The 17,917-nt window shown below is 41.4% G+C and overlaps 2 protein-coding genes across 4 annotated transcripts in view; one reads left to right on the plus strand and one right to left on the minus strand.

The window, feature by feature from the left end:
- LOC103512836 overlaps positions 1-2,692 on the plus strand; it is a 3,965-nt gene extending 1,273 nt beyond the window's left edge. The window contains exons 2-3 of the mRNA XM_026826205.1: positions 21-2,564; positions 2,611-2,692. Of these exons, the coding sequence (XP_026682006.1) occupies positions 21-2,564; positions 2,611-2,692 (2,626 nt within the window). The remainder of the gene's footprint in view (positions 1-20; positions 2,565-2,610) is intronic.
- Positions 2,693-3,106: 414 nt separating this feature from the next.
- Positions 3,107-17,765, minus strand: LOC103512833 (WD repeat-containing protein 7-like). Of its 3 annotated transcripts, XM_026826207.1 has the most exons (7): positions 17,581-17,765; positions 8,812-9,085; positions 8,042-8,258; positions 7,320-7,493; positions 4,698-4,767; positions 4,207-4,278; positions 3,442-3,617 (listed from the first exon to the last, which is right to left on the minus strand). In XM_026826207.1, the coding sequence occupies exons 1-7, from the start codon at positions 17,750-17,752 to the stop codon at positions 3,511-3,513; spliced, it is 1,086 nt and encodes a 361-aa protein (XP_026682008.1). In that variant the 5' UTR covers positions 17,753-17,765; the 3' UTR covers positions 3,442-3,510. The 3 variants fall into 3 exon arrangements, with proteins under 3 accessions (XP_026682007.1, XP_026682008.1, XP_008475840.1); XM_026826206.1 differs by lacking the exons at positions 3,442-3,617; positions 4,207-4,278 and adding an exon at positions 3,107-3,363; XM_008477618.3 differs by lacking the exon at positions 4,207-4,278 and having other exon boundaries at positions 3,442-3,689.
- Positions 17,766-17,917: the final 152 nt, after the last annotated feature.

The following is a 17,917-nucleotide window of genomic DNA, read 5'->3' on the forward strand; positions in this document are numbered from 1 at the left end:
AAACTTTCCCCTCAAGATAGGTTCAGCACCATTAAGCAACATGCTTTGTGTGTCAATTGTCTGACTGGAGCTCACAAAGTAAGTGAGTGCAAATCTAAAAGCAACTGCTCGAATTGCAAGGTCAAGCACAATACTTTGCTCTGTTTCAAAAATAAAGTTAGTTTCAGTGTGAAAGTAGGACCTGGGGAGTTAAAGGGACATGGTTCCGAATCTCGTAGTAGTAGAAACACTGGACCTGAGGAGAGTGAGAGCTTTTCCCCTCCCACGCCTCATTCACCTAGTGTGAGCGTTCTATGCTCTGATGATAATCATGTACTTAGTAGTAGTCATAATAATAGTGGAAGTACTGTACTGTTGTCAACGGTAAAGGTTCTCATTCCTGATAATAATGGTCATTATCACCCCTTGCGTTTTATCTTAGATTCGGGTAGCCAGAGTAATCTGATCCTAGAATCCACTCGTAAAAAATTGGGTTTACCTCTGAATAAGGATGCAACCACGACTATCAAGGGTATAGGTATGGGTTCGAATCCCGTCAATGGTCAAGTTAACTTCACTATTACTTCTAGGTTGGATAGTAGAATTAAATATTCAATCAATGCACTTGTAGTGGACAAAATTATAGACATGTTACCATCTCAACCTGTTGATATGTCTCATTTGAAATATTTGGAACAATTGCCACTTGCTGATGACTTCATGAAGCCAGATATTGTGTCTGGTATTCTCGGTGCTCAAATTTTCCCTTCCTTGATTCTAGGTGACCGCGTTACAAGTTCGACAAATAATGTTGTAGCATTGAATACTGTGTTGGGTTATGTTGTCATGGGTCAGGCTCCGTTGTGCTCAGTGGATGACTCGACGTCCAATACTTTCTGTGTGTTTCAGGATCCTCCTATTGACAATTTATTGAAGCGGTTTTGGGAGATAGAGACTGTTGCAGCCCCTGCGATGCTCAATGACGAGGACAAGAAATGCGAGGAGTTGTATTCTTCTTCGGTACATAGAAACGATGACGGTTCTTATACTGTTTCACTTCCTTTCAAGGGTAGTCCAGACGAATTGGGTGATTCGTATCATAGTGCTCGCAATAGGTTTTTTAGCCTCGAAAGAAAGCTTCAATCCAATCCTGAGTTGCGGTCAGGATATAATAAGGTCATTCAGGAGAATATAGATGAAGGGTACCTGAGTGTAGCAGTTGATCAATCAGATCGCTCGGGGTTTTTTATTCCTCATCACATGGTTGTCAGACCTGACAAGGCAAGTTCCAAGTTGAGATGTGTCTTCGACGCTTCCATGCAGTCGAGTAGTTCAAAATCTTTAAATGATTTATTATTTACAGGTCCCAAGTTGTACACGGACCTCTTCGTTATTTTGTTGAATTTTCGTTTATTTCCTGTCGTTATGGTTGCAGATATCAGAAAAATGTTCTTACAGATCAAACTTAACCCAGACGATTGGAAGTATCAAAAGATTCTTTGGAGGTTTCATCCAGATGATCAGTTGTTATCCCATGTGTTGACCACTGTGACTTTCGGTTTAAGATGTTCACCGTTCCTTGCTTTACGCACGGTGAAACAGTTAGCTATGGACGAGGCAAATAACTTCCCCTTGGCAGCAAGCAAGGTGGAAACGGACTTGTACATGGACGATCTTGCCACTAGTGTGTTCAATGCTGACGAGGCCTGTGTTCTCTTTGAACAAATGGTAGGTTTGTTCAAGGCTGGGGGGTTCACTCTTACCAAGTGGGCTACCAACTCTGGAGAAGTCTTGCAGGAGATTCCGGTGGCGGATAGGCTGTCTGAGATTGTTCAGTGGGATGCAGACTCTTCTGTGAAAATCTTAGGTTTACAGTGGAGTGCTGATCGTGACATCTTCTATTTCAAGATTAACATCGATAATAAACCTTGTACTAAACGGAACATGTTATCTCTCATCAGTCGTCTATTTGATCCTCTGGGTCTTCTTGCTCCTGTTATCCTGTGGGCCAAACAACTGATTCAACAATTGTGGTGTTTAAATCTCTCATGGGATGAAACTCCCCCTCCTCACATCGTAGAAGATTGGGAAGCCTTCCAATCGCAATTGCCCCTGCTGTCTGACTTATCATTTCCTCGCCATCTATTCGTAGTAGAGAATTGCACTTTGCAAATATTTGGATTTGGTGACGCATCCGTCAAAGGCTTTGGTGGTGTAGTTTATAGCAGAGTGGTTTTTCCGAATGGAGATATTAAAGTCAATCTAATATGTGCAAAATCTAAGGTAGCACCAGTAAAATCCCAATCTATTCCTCGTCTAGAATTGTGCGCTGCACTTTTGTTAGCACAGCTCGTGCAAACCGTCGTTGATAGTTATACATTGAGATTTCCTATTGAGAAAGTGTTGTGCTTTTCAGATTCAACCGTTGTCTTGTCATGGATTCATGCCTCCCCTCACGTATGGGAAACTTTCGTTGCCAACCGAGTTAGCAAAATCCAGGAGAGTGTTGATATTACTGCCTGGTGGAAAATCTCGGGCACGGACAATCCTGCCGATTGTTTATCGCGTGGTTTAAAGCCCGCAGAGTTCTGTGAGAATCCTCTTTGGTTCCAAGGACCTTCTTGGTTACAGGAATCTGAATCGCAATGGCCTGTTTGTCCCTTCACCCCTGAAGACCAGGCTATCGTTCCTGAGACAAAATCCGTCGTCTTAGTTCAAACCGAAAGCGTCGAACATCCTCTCAAGACGACTTTTCTCAATTGTTCTTCTTGGAATAAACTCCTGCGAGTTATTGTCTTCGTACTTAGGTTCTTGAAGAAATTACCCAGGAACAGGGTTAAAACTTCGACCGACCTTACATTATTCGGACAAAAAAGAGGGGGTGAACATTGGTGTTTAGAGGAAGGTTTCTCTTTCAAAACAACCTCGTTCTCAATAAAGTGTGGTCAAAAGGAGTTGAGGTGTTCTCAGTGGACTTTTTTTTATGAACAAGGGCCCGCATATCCTCTCAAGTTGAGGTGTTCTCAGTAGTGCCTAAATAAAGTATAACTTTGACAAGTTAATAATTTTTGACATCCTGTTGCTGGACAACTTTGGAACACTAAAACTTGATAATAGAAAGTGAGAAAGTAAAAATTGACAAAAGTCGGTTTTACTTACTGGTATGCCGGGCCAAATTGTTGTTCCCAATACCAAATCCTTCCACCACAGAACTCTTCCTTCTCTCTCCCTCCCGGTGTGTTCCTCTGGCTTGCAGGTGAGGGTGTTTGGTATCCAAACTAACGTCCTGGCCAAACTCTGCCCCTATGACACCCATGAGTACAACCGCTGTGGTCTGCTTACGCTTCAGCTCGGAGGCTGATGAGGGCTTACGAAATGAGAACTCTGAAATAGACAGAAATATAGTAAGCAATGGCTTGCAGATGATGTTTGGTGTCCAAACTAACATCCTGACCAAACTCTGCCCCTATGACACCCATCAGTACAACCGCTGTGGTCTGCTTACGCTTCAGCTCGGAGGCTGATGAGGGCTTACGAAATGAGAACTCTGAAATAGACAGAAATATAGTAAGCAATGGCTTGCAGATGATGTTTGGTGTCCAAACTAACATCCTGACCAAACTCTGCCCCTATGACACCCATCAGTACAACCGCTGTGGTCTGCTTACGCTTCAGCTCGGAGGCTGATGAGGGCTTACGAAATGAGAACTCTGAAATATAACAGAAATATAGTAAGCAATGGCTTGCAGATGATGTTTGGTGTCCAAACTAACATCCTGACCAAACTTGCTTGCTTGCCATGCAGAAGGTCCCGGGTTCGAATCCCACCATCGACAAAAATTTGTACTCGTTTTTCGATTGCAAATAATTTACGGGTTACTTTCTGGTTCTCGTGTTGACCCAGCACCTAAATGGGAAGTATTTGTCTTCTTCTCGCCCATCTGATGAGAGGCATACTACGGGATGGGCATGTTAACTCACACCGTAAATGGGAAGTATTGTGTCTCTTCTCGCCCATCTGATGAGAGGCATACTACGGGATGGGCATGCTACGACACAGACGGAAAGTATTGTGTTTCTTTTCGCCCATCTGATGAGAGGCATACTACGGGACGGGCATGCTACGACACAGACCACATGCGTCTAATGTAGCAGTTGTTTCATTGCTACGAAATAAAAATGGCGTTGAACACTCATCTTAAAAAAAAAACTCTGCCCCTATGGGACCCATCAGTACAACCGCTGTGGTCTGCTTACGCTTCAGCTCGGAGGCTGATGAGGGCTTACGAAACGAGAACTCTAAAAAATATAAAAAAAAACCATTTTTTTAAAAATCTACTTCGGTCAGCTGAAGCTTTTTGTGCCTTATCGCTGGGATTTCTCAAATGTCCTCAACCAGCTCTTCAACTGCCCTTAAGAGGCTGAGTGCCCGGAAGTGCCCATTTAATTTGGTTACCCAGACGATCATCCGTCTTAGGTACCATGTACATACTTCTTCAGTGAGCCCTATAGACTTTGCCACTTAAAATTTAACAAATATCCGGATTTTTTTCGGTGCACCTACAGAAATCTGACTACGCTTAGGACGTATATTAAGGAGCGCGGTAGCGCTCCGCCCCGCCAAGTCAAGAAAGTTTGACCGCGCTACTAGAGATATTATACGCGACAGGGAAAGTAGCCGTTTTCAGGTAGTTATAGATTCTATTCTATTCTTTTACCTTCCACTCCTTCTTCTTCCTCATCCTCTTCATCTTCATGAGACACAGGCATCTGATCTGGACTCTGCGCCTGAAACAATGATGGTTATGCAATGTTTAGTATTTTCTTCTGTACAGAGCTCTGAAAGGCGGCTTTGGTAGTTTCATTATAGAAAAATAATGGGAGATTGGGGCGCAACATTTATTTAATAAAAAAACAAACAAAGCAGCTGCCAGCCTGTGACTGGTTGCACATTACGATGGTCACATGGTCAATGTCTCGACATTTGTAAGGCCGGCCATTCAGTATCAGGTAGACCTGAATACGTGCGCCTGTCAGGACTACCTGATAGTGTATGGCAGCAATAATAAGTCTCTAAGGCGACCTGTCAGGTCGACCTGATAGTGAATGGTCGGCCCAAGTCATAACTTGTGCAAAGAGCGAAGTTTATTCTATTGTATATGTAGAAGACGAGCGGCTGCCGTCTTCAACTTCTTCAATATTCCAAGCAAACATTACTAATAGATGCACTAAACTTAAGTTTTCCCCATAGAAGGACTTATCCAAACCTGGTCGACCTATATATCAAATTAAAGGTCTTTTTACCAGGAAGTTGGATGGTTTCCACTGGCTAAGGAAAGACCTGAAAGACCTTGGAAGAGGTGGATGAGGAATTTTACTCTTCAACTTTGGGAAGAATATTAGGAAATAGGAACGTTTCATTACCTGACATTTAGAAGATCTGAGTTCATACAGGGCAATGGACCCTTTCTTAGCGCCCACAGCTATACGTCTCGTGGTAGGACAATGGGATACTTGGTTGAAGCGGGTAATGGCAGGAAATACATCAGCTAATGGCTTCACCTTGAGATGGCCTGGGTCTACGCAATGGAGAATGATGTCCATCACCTGAAACGATAATGAGAGTGTGTTATCTATGTGTGTGTGTGTTTACTTTCCTTATCTTATAGGAAGGAAAGTAAGTAATAGAATCGGGCATTTTTTCCGGGTAATTCTGCAACACAAAAGCTGACGATGCCGTAAAGGCCCATTCCTACTTGTAGTGAGTTTTATCCGATTTTCTTCCAAATGTCTTGAAGGCAATGTAATTTAAATGAGAGTGTTCCTACTATACACGACACGATTTTTTCCCGAAGGACACAAATTTGTGTCGACTTTAAGAATCGAATAAATATTATTGTTACTCACCTCAATGAGTAAGCTACTCATCTCAGCATGCAGTTTCTCAATGAGTAGATCCACAACTCTCAATATCTCAGTCTTAGCCCTATGCAGCACGTAGTTACTCAGGTTGACGTTGAGTGTTTGTGCATTCTGTTGGAGCGTGTTGTAGCGTGCCACTTCGCGCGCCATGGTGGTAATGAAGCCATCTGGTCGCGCTGATGCTATGAGGGTGAGGGCGTGTCGCGCAGTACGACATGTGTCCGCTGCTGGGGTCAGGGGGAGTCCGTACGTCATACTGGAAGTGAGAGGAGTTGTTATTTTACTTTTTAATGGGTTTTAACGTTACTGTATAACTTTAAAGAAGAAGAAGAAGAAGAAGAAGAAGAAGAAGAAGAAGAAGAAAAGAAACTTACTTTTAAAGAAAAAAAAAAAGGGATTTTAACAAATCTTATCGTCAAGAAAACGAAGAGAGAAGGAAGAAGGATAGGAGAATAGCCAGCCTTTCTGACAACGAACCTTATCTGTTTAGGATAAGATCGCGCCTTGTGGGAATGGAACCCGCGACCTAGTGTTTACAAGCCAGGAGCGCTATTTTCCAAGCTAACTAAACTGGCATGTATCGTGTACGTGTAAGGTGTTTAAAGTCGTTAAAACCTAGCCATATTTGACACATTACCAAGACAAAGGTTAGAGTTTACATTTGATCACTAATCATACTACATTGTTCAAAACATATCTTACCTTGGCACCAGTTTATCAGCTTCACAGCATAGTTCCAGCAGACCCAGGAGTACTTTGCTGACGTCAATGTATGCCTCCCATACGGTGAAGCCTCGACCAATCAAATCAATAGCAGCTCTACGTAGAGCAGTATGGGCGGGGAGTTTGGGAGAGGGAGGAGCTAGGAGGAGATGAGTGAGCGCTAGACCTGTAGGGGGAGACATTCATAACTAGTATTAGGAAAATTGTAGAGCAGTGGCGTAGTGTGGTCTAAATTCAAGTGTAGGGCGTGTAGGGCTCATGCACAGGTCTACCAAGTCCCATCACATTACATGCCATATTTATGGGCATTAGAGTGATCTTTTGAGTTGTTTGGCCGCCATACACGCCATACATACACGCTACGCCACTGGTAGAGCTCATTTAGAAAATGGCTCCCTCGGTCCCCCGAAGGCTAAAAAAATCATCAACAAAGTCCTTATAATTTTAATAGAACACAGAGGAATAAATTAACTCGGATTTTTTTTTTTTTTTTTTTTTTTTTTTTTTTTTATGGGAAATTTCTTGGGCCTGATATCACATTTCTTTCAGTGGTAACATAGAAATTAGCTATGAATTTCTGTCCTATGAAAATATGTTTGATTTCAAAAGTCGGGTTATTTGACTAATAGGTCATTTTACCTCTGGCTTCCTATGAAAGTATAAAACTTTGTTACGGGGTACAAATGACTACTCACCGGTCCAGTACTCTGAGGTGTTTGACTGTTGGACCCTGTAGTGCCCGTGTTGGCAGTCTCCGAAGGTTGGAATACAGGTAGATATTGCGCCCAGTAGTCAACCAGAGCTTTGCGACCTTTGGATCCAATCCTGCCTAGCTCTGCCAATAGGAGGGCTTGGGCCGCTTCCCGTACCTGAAATGTTGTAAACCAAATAGGTGAGAAGTTGTTAAGGCTATGGGCTTATAATTGGGGGACCTGCGGGTTCGAATCCCCGCAGCAACTTAAAATAAAATGAGTCAGGTAAGAAGTTGCTAAGGCCAGCCGCTCACTATCAGGTAGACCTGACAGGTACGGCTGAAAAGGTCCGCCTGTCAGATCTACCTGATACCTACCTGATAGTGAGTGGTTGGCCCAAGGCAATAGGTTTTTTCTAACAATTTAAAAGAGGGGAACTCTAACTGCTGAGGTGTTATCGTCACGAAATCGAAGATAGAAGACAGGAGAAAGCCAGCCGTTCCGAGAACGACCTTATCTGTTTTCGATAAAGTTCTCCCCCGACGGGAATTAAACTTGGGACCTAGCATTTACAAGGCAGGCGCGATTCTTTTGAACCAAACTTTAAGTGGTAAAAAAAGAAAAAAAAAATCTCTTTTTCTTCTTTGAGTGCCTATCTGTTCCGAATGTTGGCGATCGTCATGGCTATTCTTATCTTGCTGGTGGCAATCCCGAACAAATCTCACCTCAAGACAATGATGTTGCCAGCGGCGCGCCATCATCTCCACCTGGGGACGTTTGAAGTTTCTGCCCCCGGCTTGGATCACCTTGTCTGGTAGTAGAATACAGTGAAGTGTGGCAAGTAGCGACCAGCCCTGTTTAATCTGCGCCTGCTGAGCAGTCATGATCTCCTCCACTGCTTCGTCCTTCTGTAGTGTGTTGGCTGTGTTACGGAAACTTTGCCTGAGAATAAAATAGAATAGAATACAGTGAAGTGTGGCAAGTAGCGACCAGCCCTGTTTAATCTGCGCCTGCTGAGCAGTCATGATCTCCTCCACTGCTTCGTCCTTCTGTAGTGTGTTGGCCGTGTTACGGAAACTTTGCCTGAGAATAGAATACAGTGGAGTTGGCTGTGTAAGGGGGGAAAAGGGACTTTTTTTTAAGAGGTTTGATAGAGGGAACTGTAACTACTAAGGTCTTATCTTCCCGAAATCGAAGAGAGAAGGAAGACAGGATAGGAAAAAGCCAGCCGTTCCGAGAACGAACTTTATCCGTTCAGGATAAAATCCGCCCTCGGAGGGAATCGAACCTGCGACCTAGGCTGACGACTATGACATTTTGAGTTTGACTAGGGGACGTTGATTAGGTCACTTATTCTTCTTCCTCCTTGACTTTTCCTATTTTAATTGGGTCAGCATTTCTTGTCAGTCTCTTCAAGGCAGCCCTATTGTGTACCTTGCTACCTTGAGTACCTTGTGATTGTGTCACTTATACAGGGTCTAACAAATGTACTTACCCGCGCTGTAACTTCCTATTCCGTTCCTGTTCGGCCACGAAGCTCGCGTTATTCATCGACATCAGAGTACTGGACAGGGAAATGATAGAGATGAGATGGTTGGTAGTCAGCGAGGTGGATAGCTCCCAGTGTGTCTGTGCCGTGAACTGACGCGTGAGGCGTTCTAGGGCGACAAGTTCGGGAGGGAGGGAGGAATCTACAGGGAGTGCCGTGGAGAATTGTTCCTTACGTTCCACGCATAGTTGCCACGTAGGTAGCATTAGACTCATGTGACCTGGGGAATAATAAGGGGTTAGATTAAACAAAGGAAGGAAAAGGAATTTTCAATTGTGGTAAACATAAATGCTGGACACAATTCACAAATGTCGTTCCCCGCTTAATACACTACCCTACATTTTATGAATTGAATTGGACTCGAACCATCAGCCTCCACATCCAGAGTCCACCGTGCTAACCACTACACCACTGAGGTTGGAATAACATTTTAGAGGTAAATTTAGAACATTAGAGATAGTTTGTAAAAAAAGGACATACATATTTCAGGGTCACAAAGTCTCATGGTCGGGGCCCCAATTAGGGTTTAAACTCTGTTTAACCAATCAGATTACGTAATCTGAGTGGTTAAACAGAGTTAAGCTTGAACTAAGAACGATTTGGCCCCGGCCATGATGAAAGAGGTAGTACATCCGCAAATAAATATATCATGTTGTGCACATTGCATACTTCACATAATTACACGGCATTCATACAAATTGTTTCCTATACGAGTAACAGTCAACGGGGGACTACAAATCTGGAGTTCGGTGGTTTGATTCCAAGTCAAGTCAAGACATTTAGCACAGTGTGTTAATCGAATAAAAACGGTTGCGACTTGCGACAAGCAACAAAGTTTTGTAAGTTAAATTTCGTTTTCTTCTCCTTCTTCTTTTTTCTTTAATAACTGGATTATTTGTCCTTCCCTTCTTTAAGTTAAGCGATAGGTGCTATAAAACTACGTTGGTAAATCAAATTACACGTCATGTTGTAATAAATTCTACTTAACATTACATTAAATATGTACCTAGGTACTCTAAAAATAATACAACCCCTCATATCAAGTTCCATTTCACATTACCTACCTAGTTACCTAGAAAACGGTATTGCTCATTCATTAAATCATTGCATATGGGGAATTTATTACAATTATTCATCCATACTCCATACGTAACTTATTATCAGAGAAGTTCAGAATACGGCACTTATTTTTCGAAAATATGGCACTAAAAAACATGGCAATATGGCACTTATTTTGGGAAAATATGGCATTTATTTTTTCAAAACATGGCAAAATAAGCAATTTTTTTTAAGAAATCAGAGGCAACTGTTTTACATTTTTCCTTGGAACGTCAAATAAAAATTGAATATTGAATAAAAATGCTTAAAATGTGGCAAAATGTATGGCAAAATAAGGCTTTTTATGGCATTTTTCCAAATTTCGCTAAAATATGGCAACATAGTATGGCATTTGAACTTCCTTGCCTATCATTCATTTTGCTAGATATGTAAGTACTTATGTATGTAATTATCTATTTATTTTACATAGTACTTTACATACTATGTACTCCCTTTTCATTCAAGATTTTCTCCTTTCACCTTACTTGCTGACGTCATACAAACGCGTCTTTTTATGGGAAATGAAGATTAGATCAGAAAATTTATGGATAGAAAACATGTAAAAAAAAAGCTAAAAATAGTAATGTGATTTGCATTAAGAAAGGTTTGGTAGGAAATATATTAAAGGTGTCATTATTGCGAAGTAAATGTGTTTAGATCTAATATTGATTACTTTATTTCAAAGTGCATTCTAGAGGTGAACCAGATTATTATGGATAGATTAATAATAGTAATTTTCAATGATGTCCTGTATCTTTATTCTTTTACGAACGAAGTGAGGTCAGAGTTTTAAATCTAACACGTTTTTTCTTTTTTAGGTTCAATAGAGGGAACTGTAACTGCTGAGGTCTTATCGTTCCGAGAGCAAAGAGAGGAGGAAGACTGGATAGGAGAAAGCCAGCCTTCCCGAGAAGTTCATCTGTTTGGGATAAAATTTGCCCCGGGCGGGAATCGAACCCGCAACCTAGCGCTTACAAGGCAGACTATTTCAGTTGAATTCCACATAAATTATGACTAATTTTTGTCAATTTTCAAGAGTTACAAATGATGAAACAATCTAAAGGAAAAAAATCATCAACTTTAGACTTTGGAACTAAATGAACTATTGCCAGCCTAGTTAGCTTAGTTGGTAGTGCGTCTGCCTTGTAAGCGCTAGGCCGCGGGTTCAATTCCCGCCCGGGGCGGATTTTATCCTGATGGGATAATGTTGGTTATCGGAACGGCTGATTTTCTCCTATCCTGTCTTCCTTCTCTGTTCGATTTCGGGACGATAAGACCATAGCAGTTACAGATCCCTCTGTCAAACCTCTTGGAAAAAAACTCAACTTGATGTTTCTGTTGGTTTGAAGTTGAAGAGACTTGATAAAGGGAACTGTAGCTGCTCCAATTTCCATGTTCTCGAGTGTAAGTGAATAAATTCAATAAATAAAGAAATAACTGAGATTTATTGATACCTCCATCATAAATAAATCAGAGTTTATATAGGTAAAAATAAATAAATAATTCAGAGTTATAAATAAATTAATTCACAGTGATAAATTGAAAATAGGAAGAGCAAGCAACAGGTTAACCTGGGGATTGTTAAAAGTAAATCAGATCGTGTGGGATATATCGCCCATGATATTGAAACTAATAGCAATACTTAATAGTCATGGTAATCTTAACACCTTGAACCTAACATCTGACATCTAGCCAACAGCCAGATGCCAGGTTAGGTCATTTGGATCTGAGATACCCAGATGAACAAACATAACATAGAGTTCCAAGATACTTATAGAGTTCTAAGACATAACCAGATGAACAAACTACTATACGTACTAACTAGAACTTGTGTATCATACCACAATAAACAATAAATGCAAATATGTATGTAATACTAGTAGGAGGCGTGAAAGAATATCTTGAAGAGGGAACTGTAACAATGAAGGTCTTATCGTCCCGAATTAGAAGAGAGAAGGAAGACAGGATAGGAGAAAGCCAGCCGTTCCGAGAACGAACCTTACCTGTTTAGGATAAATTTCGCCCAGGGCAGGAAACCTACAGAGTGCGTCAGAAAAACACTGAAAGCTCAGGATATTTCCAAGAACACTCTCTGAGCCAATGTCCTGACTGGTTTTTTTACTTTCTATTACTACAGTATAGCGGAGCTATACTAGTAATGAAAGTATTGCAATCGGTCCAAATTTTCAAAATCGGGAAATGGTTGGAAATATCCGTTTTGGGATCCCCTGATGTCAAAAAAGTGATTTTTAGCCCATGGTCTGTACGTAACGTACGTACGTACGTAACGTACGTACGTACGTAACGTACGTACGTACGTAACGTACGTACGTACGTAACGTACGTACGTACGTAACGTACGTACGTACGTAACGTACGTACGTACGTAACGTACGTACGTACGTAACGTACGTACGTACGTAACGTACGTACGTACGTAACGTACGTACGTACGTAACGTACGTACGTACGTAACGTACGTACGTACGTAACGTACGTACGTACGTAACGTACGTACGTACGTAACGTACGTACGTACGTACGTACGTACGTACGTGCGTACATACATACGTACAGACCATGGGCTAAAAATCACTTTTTTGACATCAGGGGATCCCAAAACGGATATTTCCAACCATTTCCCGATTTTGAAAATTTGGACCGATTGCAATACTTTCATTACTAGTATAGCTCCGCTAAACTGTAGTAATAGAAAGTAAAAAATCTGGTGTGAACATCACACGACTTTCCTTATCCTATTGAATGATGCTTATTTGAGTGTTCTTTTACCCTAACTTTTACAATATCTCTAACCGTTTTGTCGCTATAGCTGAAAACCGCCAAAAAACGGTCGAAATCTGTCAAAAGCGGTCAAAATACCGCCAAGCGCAGCAAACATCTCAACCAAACGTTTTGTGTTGCATCCTTATCACATTTCGTAGGCGGCTCAGGCTCGGGACTTAGAAAAATTTTCATTAATTTTTTTTTTTTCAAATACATATTCCGCAAATGTAATAGAAAGTCGTGTGATGTTCACACCAGATTTTTTTTTTTGGACTTTTCTCGAAAGGCCAAGGAGAATGTTGCTGGAAATGATGAGATGTACGGATCCTTAGTCGTTGTCAGTGTGTTTCTGGCACACCCTGTATAACACCACTCTGAATATTTATTACCTATGCAACGTCATAACGAAAAGTATTGCGGTAGACACAGCAGGAAGTTAAACTGCCCTACGGTATCTTAGCTATCTTACAAGCATCATACTTAGAGAAAACTATGTATAACACATTCATAGGAAACTCCCAGTGGCGCGGTACTTCTGCCTCGGTGGTGTAGTGGTCAAGACGATCGCCTGGTAAACAGGAGGGCGTGGGTTCGATCCCAGCCAAGGTATGGAATCCTCAAAATAATTTGAGAATTTGACCACAATAATAGTAGTAGCCTACTGCTGGAGTAAAGGGACTTTTCAGTCCTATGCGAGCAGTATAAATAAGCACTATTATTATTACTTGGTAATTCGGAGCCTAATGCCCGTGTCATAGCATGCCTGCCTCGGTGAGGTAATGGTCAAGACGCTCGCCTGGTAAACAGGAGGGCGTGGGTTCGATCCCAACCGAGGCATGGAATATATCCACGATTAAGGGTGGTACAGACCCTACGTTATCGTATGAGAAAAAAGGGTGCCGGAAGCCCAATCGAGTGACTGGATTCCGGCACTCTAATACGAAACCCTATATCAAGAAGCTCGAGACTTTAGTATGTATTAGCATTTCAACAACTTAAATCTAGGGAAATAACCCAAAATAGAGTTCTTCCACCCTAACTGTGGCACAATATCACTAATTTTTTTCTCAGTGAACTACTACGTTACCATACGCGTACGATCATATATCGTACGGAAAAATCGTAGCGTGTGTATCGTTCTTAACATAGGTGGAAAACTGTACATGGTAAGTTTATGGTTTTCCCATGCTCTATTTGAACTTGATCCTTGGGGTTTACTATATGCGTGAGATATGATAAATGAGTACTTGGAAAGAAAAGAACTCCTATAAATGAGCATTGAGCATGTAAATAGATCTTAGAGAGGGGTCACATGTAGATAACGGACTGGTATGTAGAACTTACGAAGCCAATGTCAATGCTTTCAACGGACAAACTGAGTAGATTGAACAGTAAACACATTGTTTGTCTGTAAAAGTACTTATGTAGTTGATTTTCCTTTAGTTTGTCTGCCTGTTTTATTTAATCATAACTCTCGAACGGCTTTGATGAAAATTGGTGATGTTAAGAAAAACAATCCTACGACTGGAATGTAGCCACTAGGTGAGGTTAACACCGGAGGCGTTCTCTACCACCTGTACGGGCTTAAATTAGACAAACTAATTTCTTCCATAACATTACCTGGATGAGTGTGGATTCAGCAGACTGTGTAATTCTGGGTAGAGTTTTTACTTTTTCGTATTTAGATTACGTGCCTCACGTAATGAACTCCATCTTCAAAAAAAAAAAAAAAAAAAAAAAAAAAAAGAAGAAGAGAAAAAAAACATAACAAAAAAGTTCATAAAAAACTATAAATAAAGTCAGTGTATAAAAACTGCTCTAGATCTGCGTAACTTACCCTTGCTCTTGAAATTACATCGAAATCTCAAGGCCGAATGCAAACTGGTTTCAAGTTCACCAATAGCGAAGTCTCCTCACTAAGGGGGAACTTTGAAGTGCGAAAGGAATGTGAAAAAAAAAGTGGTTCCCTGATGTGTTGGAGTTTAAGAAACAAAATAACCTATCCTTAGCAGATTTCGACCGAGTCAGGATCATTTTCTAGGGAGGGTAGATTCGTATAAGCTATACACAACTTTTAGGGCTGTTTGCCCCTACGCCTAAACCTCAGAGTGCCTTTTGGTTCTAGGGAGTCTCTATTGGGTCAGCTACTCACCTGACAGGAACGGCTGAAAAAGTCCGCCGGTCAGGTCTACCTGATAGTGTGTGTGCTCATCAGATATCAGGTAGACCTGACAGGCGGGCTTTTTTCAACGAAAACTACGGTAAGAGACGACCCTCGACCCTTCTCCCCTTTCTAGCCCTACATTTTTTGGTCCTTTGCGGGTTCGGATTTCGTGAGCCTTTGTGTTTTCTCTTGCCCGAGTGAATATTTTGAACTCGATTATAAACGGATAAAGAGTTTATATCAACATTATCATTGAGTAGCATAACAATATTGTTACAAAGGTGTCTATGCTCGGGAATTATGGAACGTTTTATAACCCAGAGAGCATTTACTGAGTATAAAACAGGAGAAATGTGTTTTGGGAGAAATTAAACCATGATAATACCACATTGTGACTTTGTGACACGCATCTGGGATTAAAAGATTAACACAATCGACAAGCACTCAAATATACCTACTTACACGACTTTCTATTACCTAGATATCTAGTTTTCTTACTTTACTCCTTTGGATTTTTGGGACATTCTCATTATTACCTCAGTTCTTTTATATTTCTTAAATGACAATTCCACCGAGAGGATTGTATTCTATGTAACGTAGATAAATGCTCTCTGAATTAGGAGCTTGATTTGACCATAAAAGAAAACTATATACCTATACGTCTCAGCAGCCACCTTGCTTTGTTTAACTTGGCATAAATAAACAATAAAACTTTTCTGGGGCTTTTTATAGCTAGCCTAACTACTTAGGTATGTTCATCCTTTGGGTGAAAATCTTTATAGCGTAATTCTCTACAAAAGCGATCTTTCTGCCTCCTCTCGCCCTCCCCCTCCATCACTCCCTCTCTCGTGATGTAATAATAACCTTCTCATTTTGAAAATCCCCTCCCATTTGTCCTGCTTTGTGTTTTAGAGATATTAAATCCTGTAAAAACAATAAGCCCCGGGATTTCACCAGTGGCGCAAACTTAGGGAGCTTTCAAACCTCGAACCAGGGGATTCCCAGAAAAACGTGAAATTATCCTCCGATTGTAAATATTTCAAAGCGTTACTTTTCAATGATCTTTAATGATCTTGTATATCGACCTATTCAGAAAGTTTCGATTCTCTTTCCGCAAATCTGATGAGAGACTGTACTTCAGGATGAGCAATATGGATCATTGGAATTGGACATTCTAAATGAGACTCTCCCACAATATTTATCCTACGCTACGCCACTGAACTTTACTACATTATGAAAAATAGAGGAGAGCGGAGTTTTCAATCTGTTGTTTTTACACTTTATAAAATCCAAAAGAGATTTGCTCGTTTCTAGGGAGCTTTATCTATGGAGGAGAGAGGGAAATTTTGGCAGGGGTCAGGCTAAATAATTACACTGTCCTTCTGATTTATTCATTAGGTGCACCCTTTCAGCCGTACCTGTCAGGTCTATCTGATAGGGAGTGACTGGCCTTAGAATAAATTCACGATAAAGGCATTTGTATTTTTTCCCCTAAATATTTTTGTTGGGCGGAATTGTCTGTTAAGCGCCGATATTATGTAAATAACTCAACTCAAGACAAACTTAATTATACCGGACTAGTCGGGCACTTCTTAGTTCGTATCTCGGGCGATGTAGACAAAATAAGCATGTTTATTAGATTACTGGTTCATAATAATGGTCTTTCTTCAATTGGGAGGGACAACCAAAATAATATGCATACAGGTGACAGGGTGGCGCCATCAATATAAAGGGTGGGTCAGCCATTAGGAAAATTGCTGTTTGTAGGATGTCTGGCTAGGGGACTTTTAACAGAGAGGATACCAGTCTGAAATTTTCCTTGCTAAAGCAAAGGTTGACTTTCCTCTGTTCGGTCAGAAATAGAGATACCCATGTAAATTAAGTGATGACTGAGTTTTTAAAAAAGGACTGCTCTTTTCAGATTACCTTTTCCCGTGTACAGACTGGGTCGGCGTTTTTCGTCAGCCTCTCAATCAGCCCTGACTAGGGTGATTGCTTTGGGCTGACATTTGGTTTTGGCTACATTTTTTTTTTTTCGAGTTGATGCCCTTCGCACTCACTTTTGCTATTTCTTTAGCAAGGGAAATTTCAGGCTGATGTCCTCCCTGTTTAAAGTCTCCCAGCTAGACCAGGCTGGTGTACTCCCTGTTTAAAGTCTCCCAGCTAAACCAGGCTGGTGTACTCCCTCTGTTTAAAGTCTCCCAGCTAGATCAGGCTGGTGTACTCCCTGTTTAAAGTCTCCCAGCTAGACCAGGCTGGTGTACTCCCTGTTTAAAGTCTCCCAGCTAGACCAGGCTGATATCCTCCCTGTTTAAAGTCTCCCAGATAACCTGCCTCGGTCAAGACACTCGCCTGGTAAACAGGAGGGCGTGGGTTCGATCCCAGCCGAGGCATGGAATTTTATCCTCATTTATTTGAGATTTTGACCACAAAATAATGGAGCTCTCGGGGTTAGGTGGTAGAGAACGCCTAAGACGTTAACCTCGTCTAGTGGTTACCTTCCACTCAAGAGTCTATTATTATTATTATTACCAGGCTGGTGTACTCCCTGTTTAAAGTTTCCCAGCTAGACCAGGCTGGTGTACTCCCTGTTTAAAGTCTCCCAGCCAGATAACATTTCGTACATACTAAAGAGTAGAAAAATGATAAGAAAACTAGGGTAAACTCACCAGCTTTGGACACGACCCCGAAGGACACGGGTACCATGGGCCGGAGTAGTCCCAGTTTGCCCTCGCACACCTTGTCCAGATCCGGATCTAGTCCCCAGGCATGGAGTAGGGATAGAAGCAACTGGGCGATTTCCATGGTGAGGTTCGCCTCACAGATCTTGGTCCGGGACATCTCGCCATTGCCACCCACTGAAACAAGAGAGATAGGGGAGGGACGATCAATATGGACAGTTTGAACAGCTTCAAGCAGAAAAGAACCACCCAAAAGTATTTAAAATGGACAGTATTGAACAGAAAAGAACCACCCAAAAGTATTGAAATTGGACAGTATTGAACA

This window comes from Diaphorina citri, unplaced genomic scaffold (genome assembly GCF_000475195.1).
Source record: "Diaphorina citri unplaced genomic scaffold, Diaci psyllid genome assembly version 1.1 scaffold891, whole genome shotgun sequence".
Classification (NCBI taxonomy): Eukaryota; Metazoa; Arthropoda; class Insecta; order Hemiptera; family Psyllidae; genus Diaphorina; species Diaphorina citri.

Bases quoted from the DNA above. Each gene is read 5' to 3' on its own strand.
- LOC103512833 (XM_026826206.1), bottom strand. From the start codon at position 17,752: ATGTCCCGGACCAAGATCTGTGAGGCGAACCTCACCATGGAAATCGCC. The intron at 4,768-7,319 runs GTGAGTAGTCAT...TCATTGTTTCAG, and splicing joins CACCTCAGAGTACTGGACCG to GCGCAGAGTCCAGATCAGAT. The intron at 3,364-4,697 runs GTAAAAGAATAG...TGTCTATTTCAG, and splicing joins GGAAGAAGAAGGAGTGGAAG to AGTTCTCATTTCGTAAGCCC.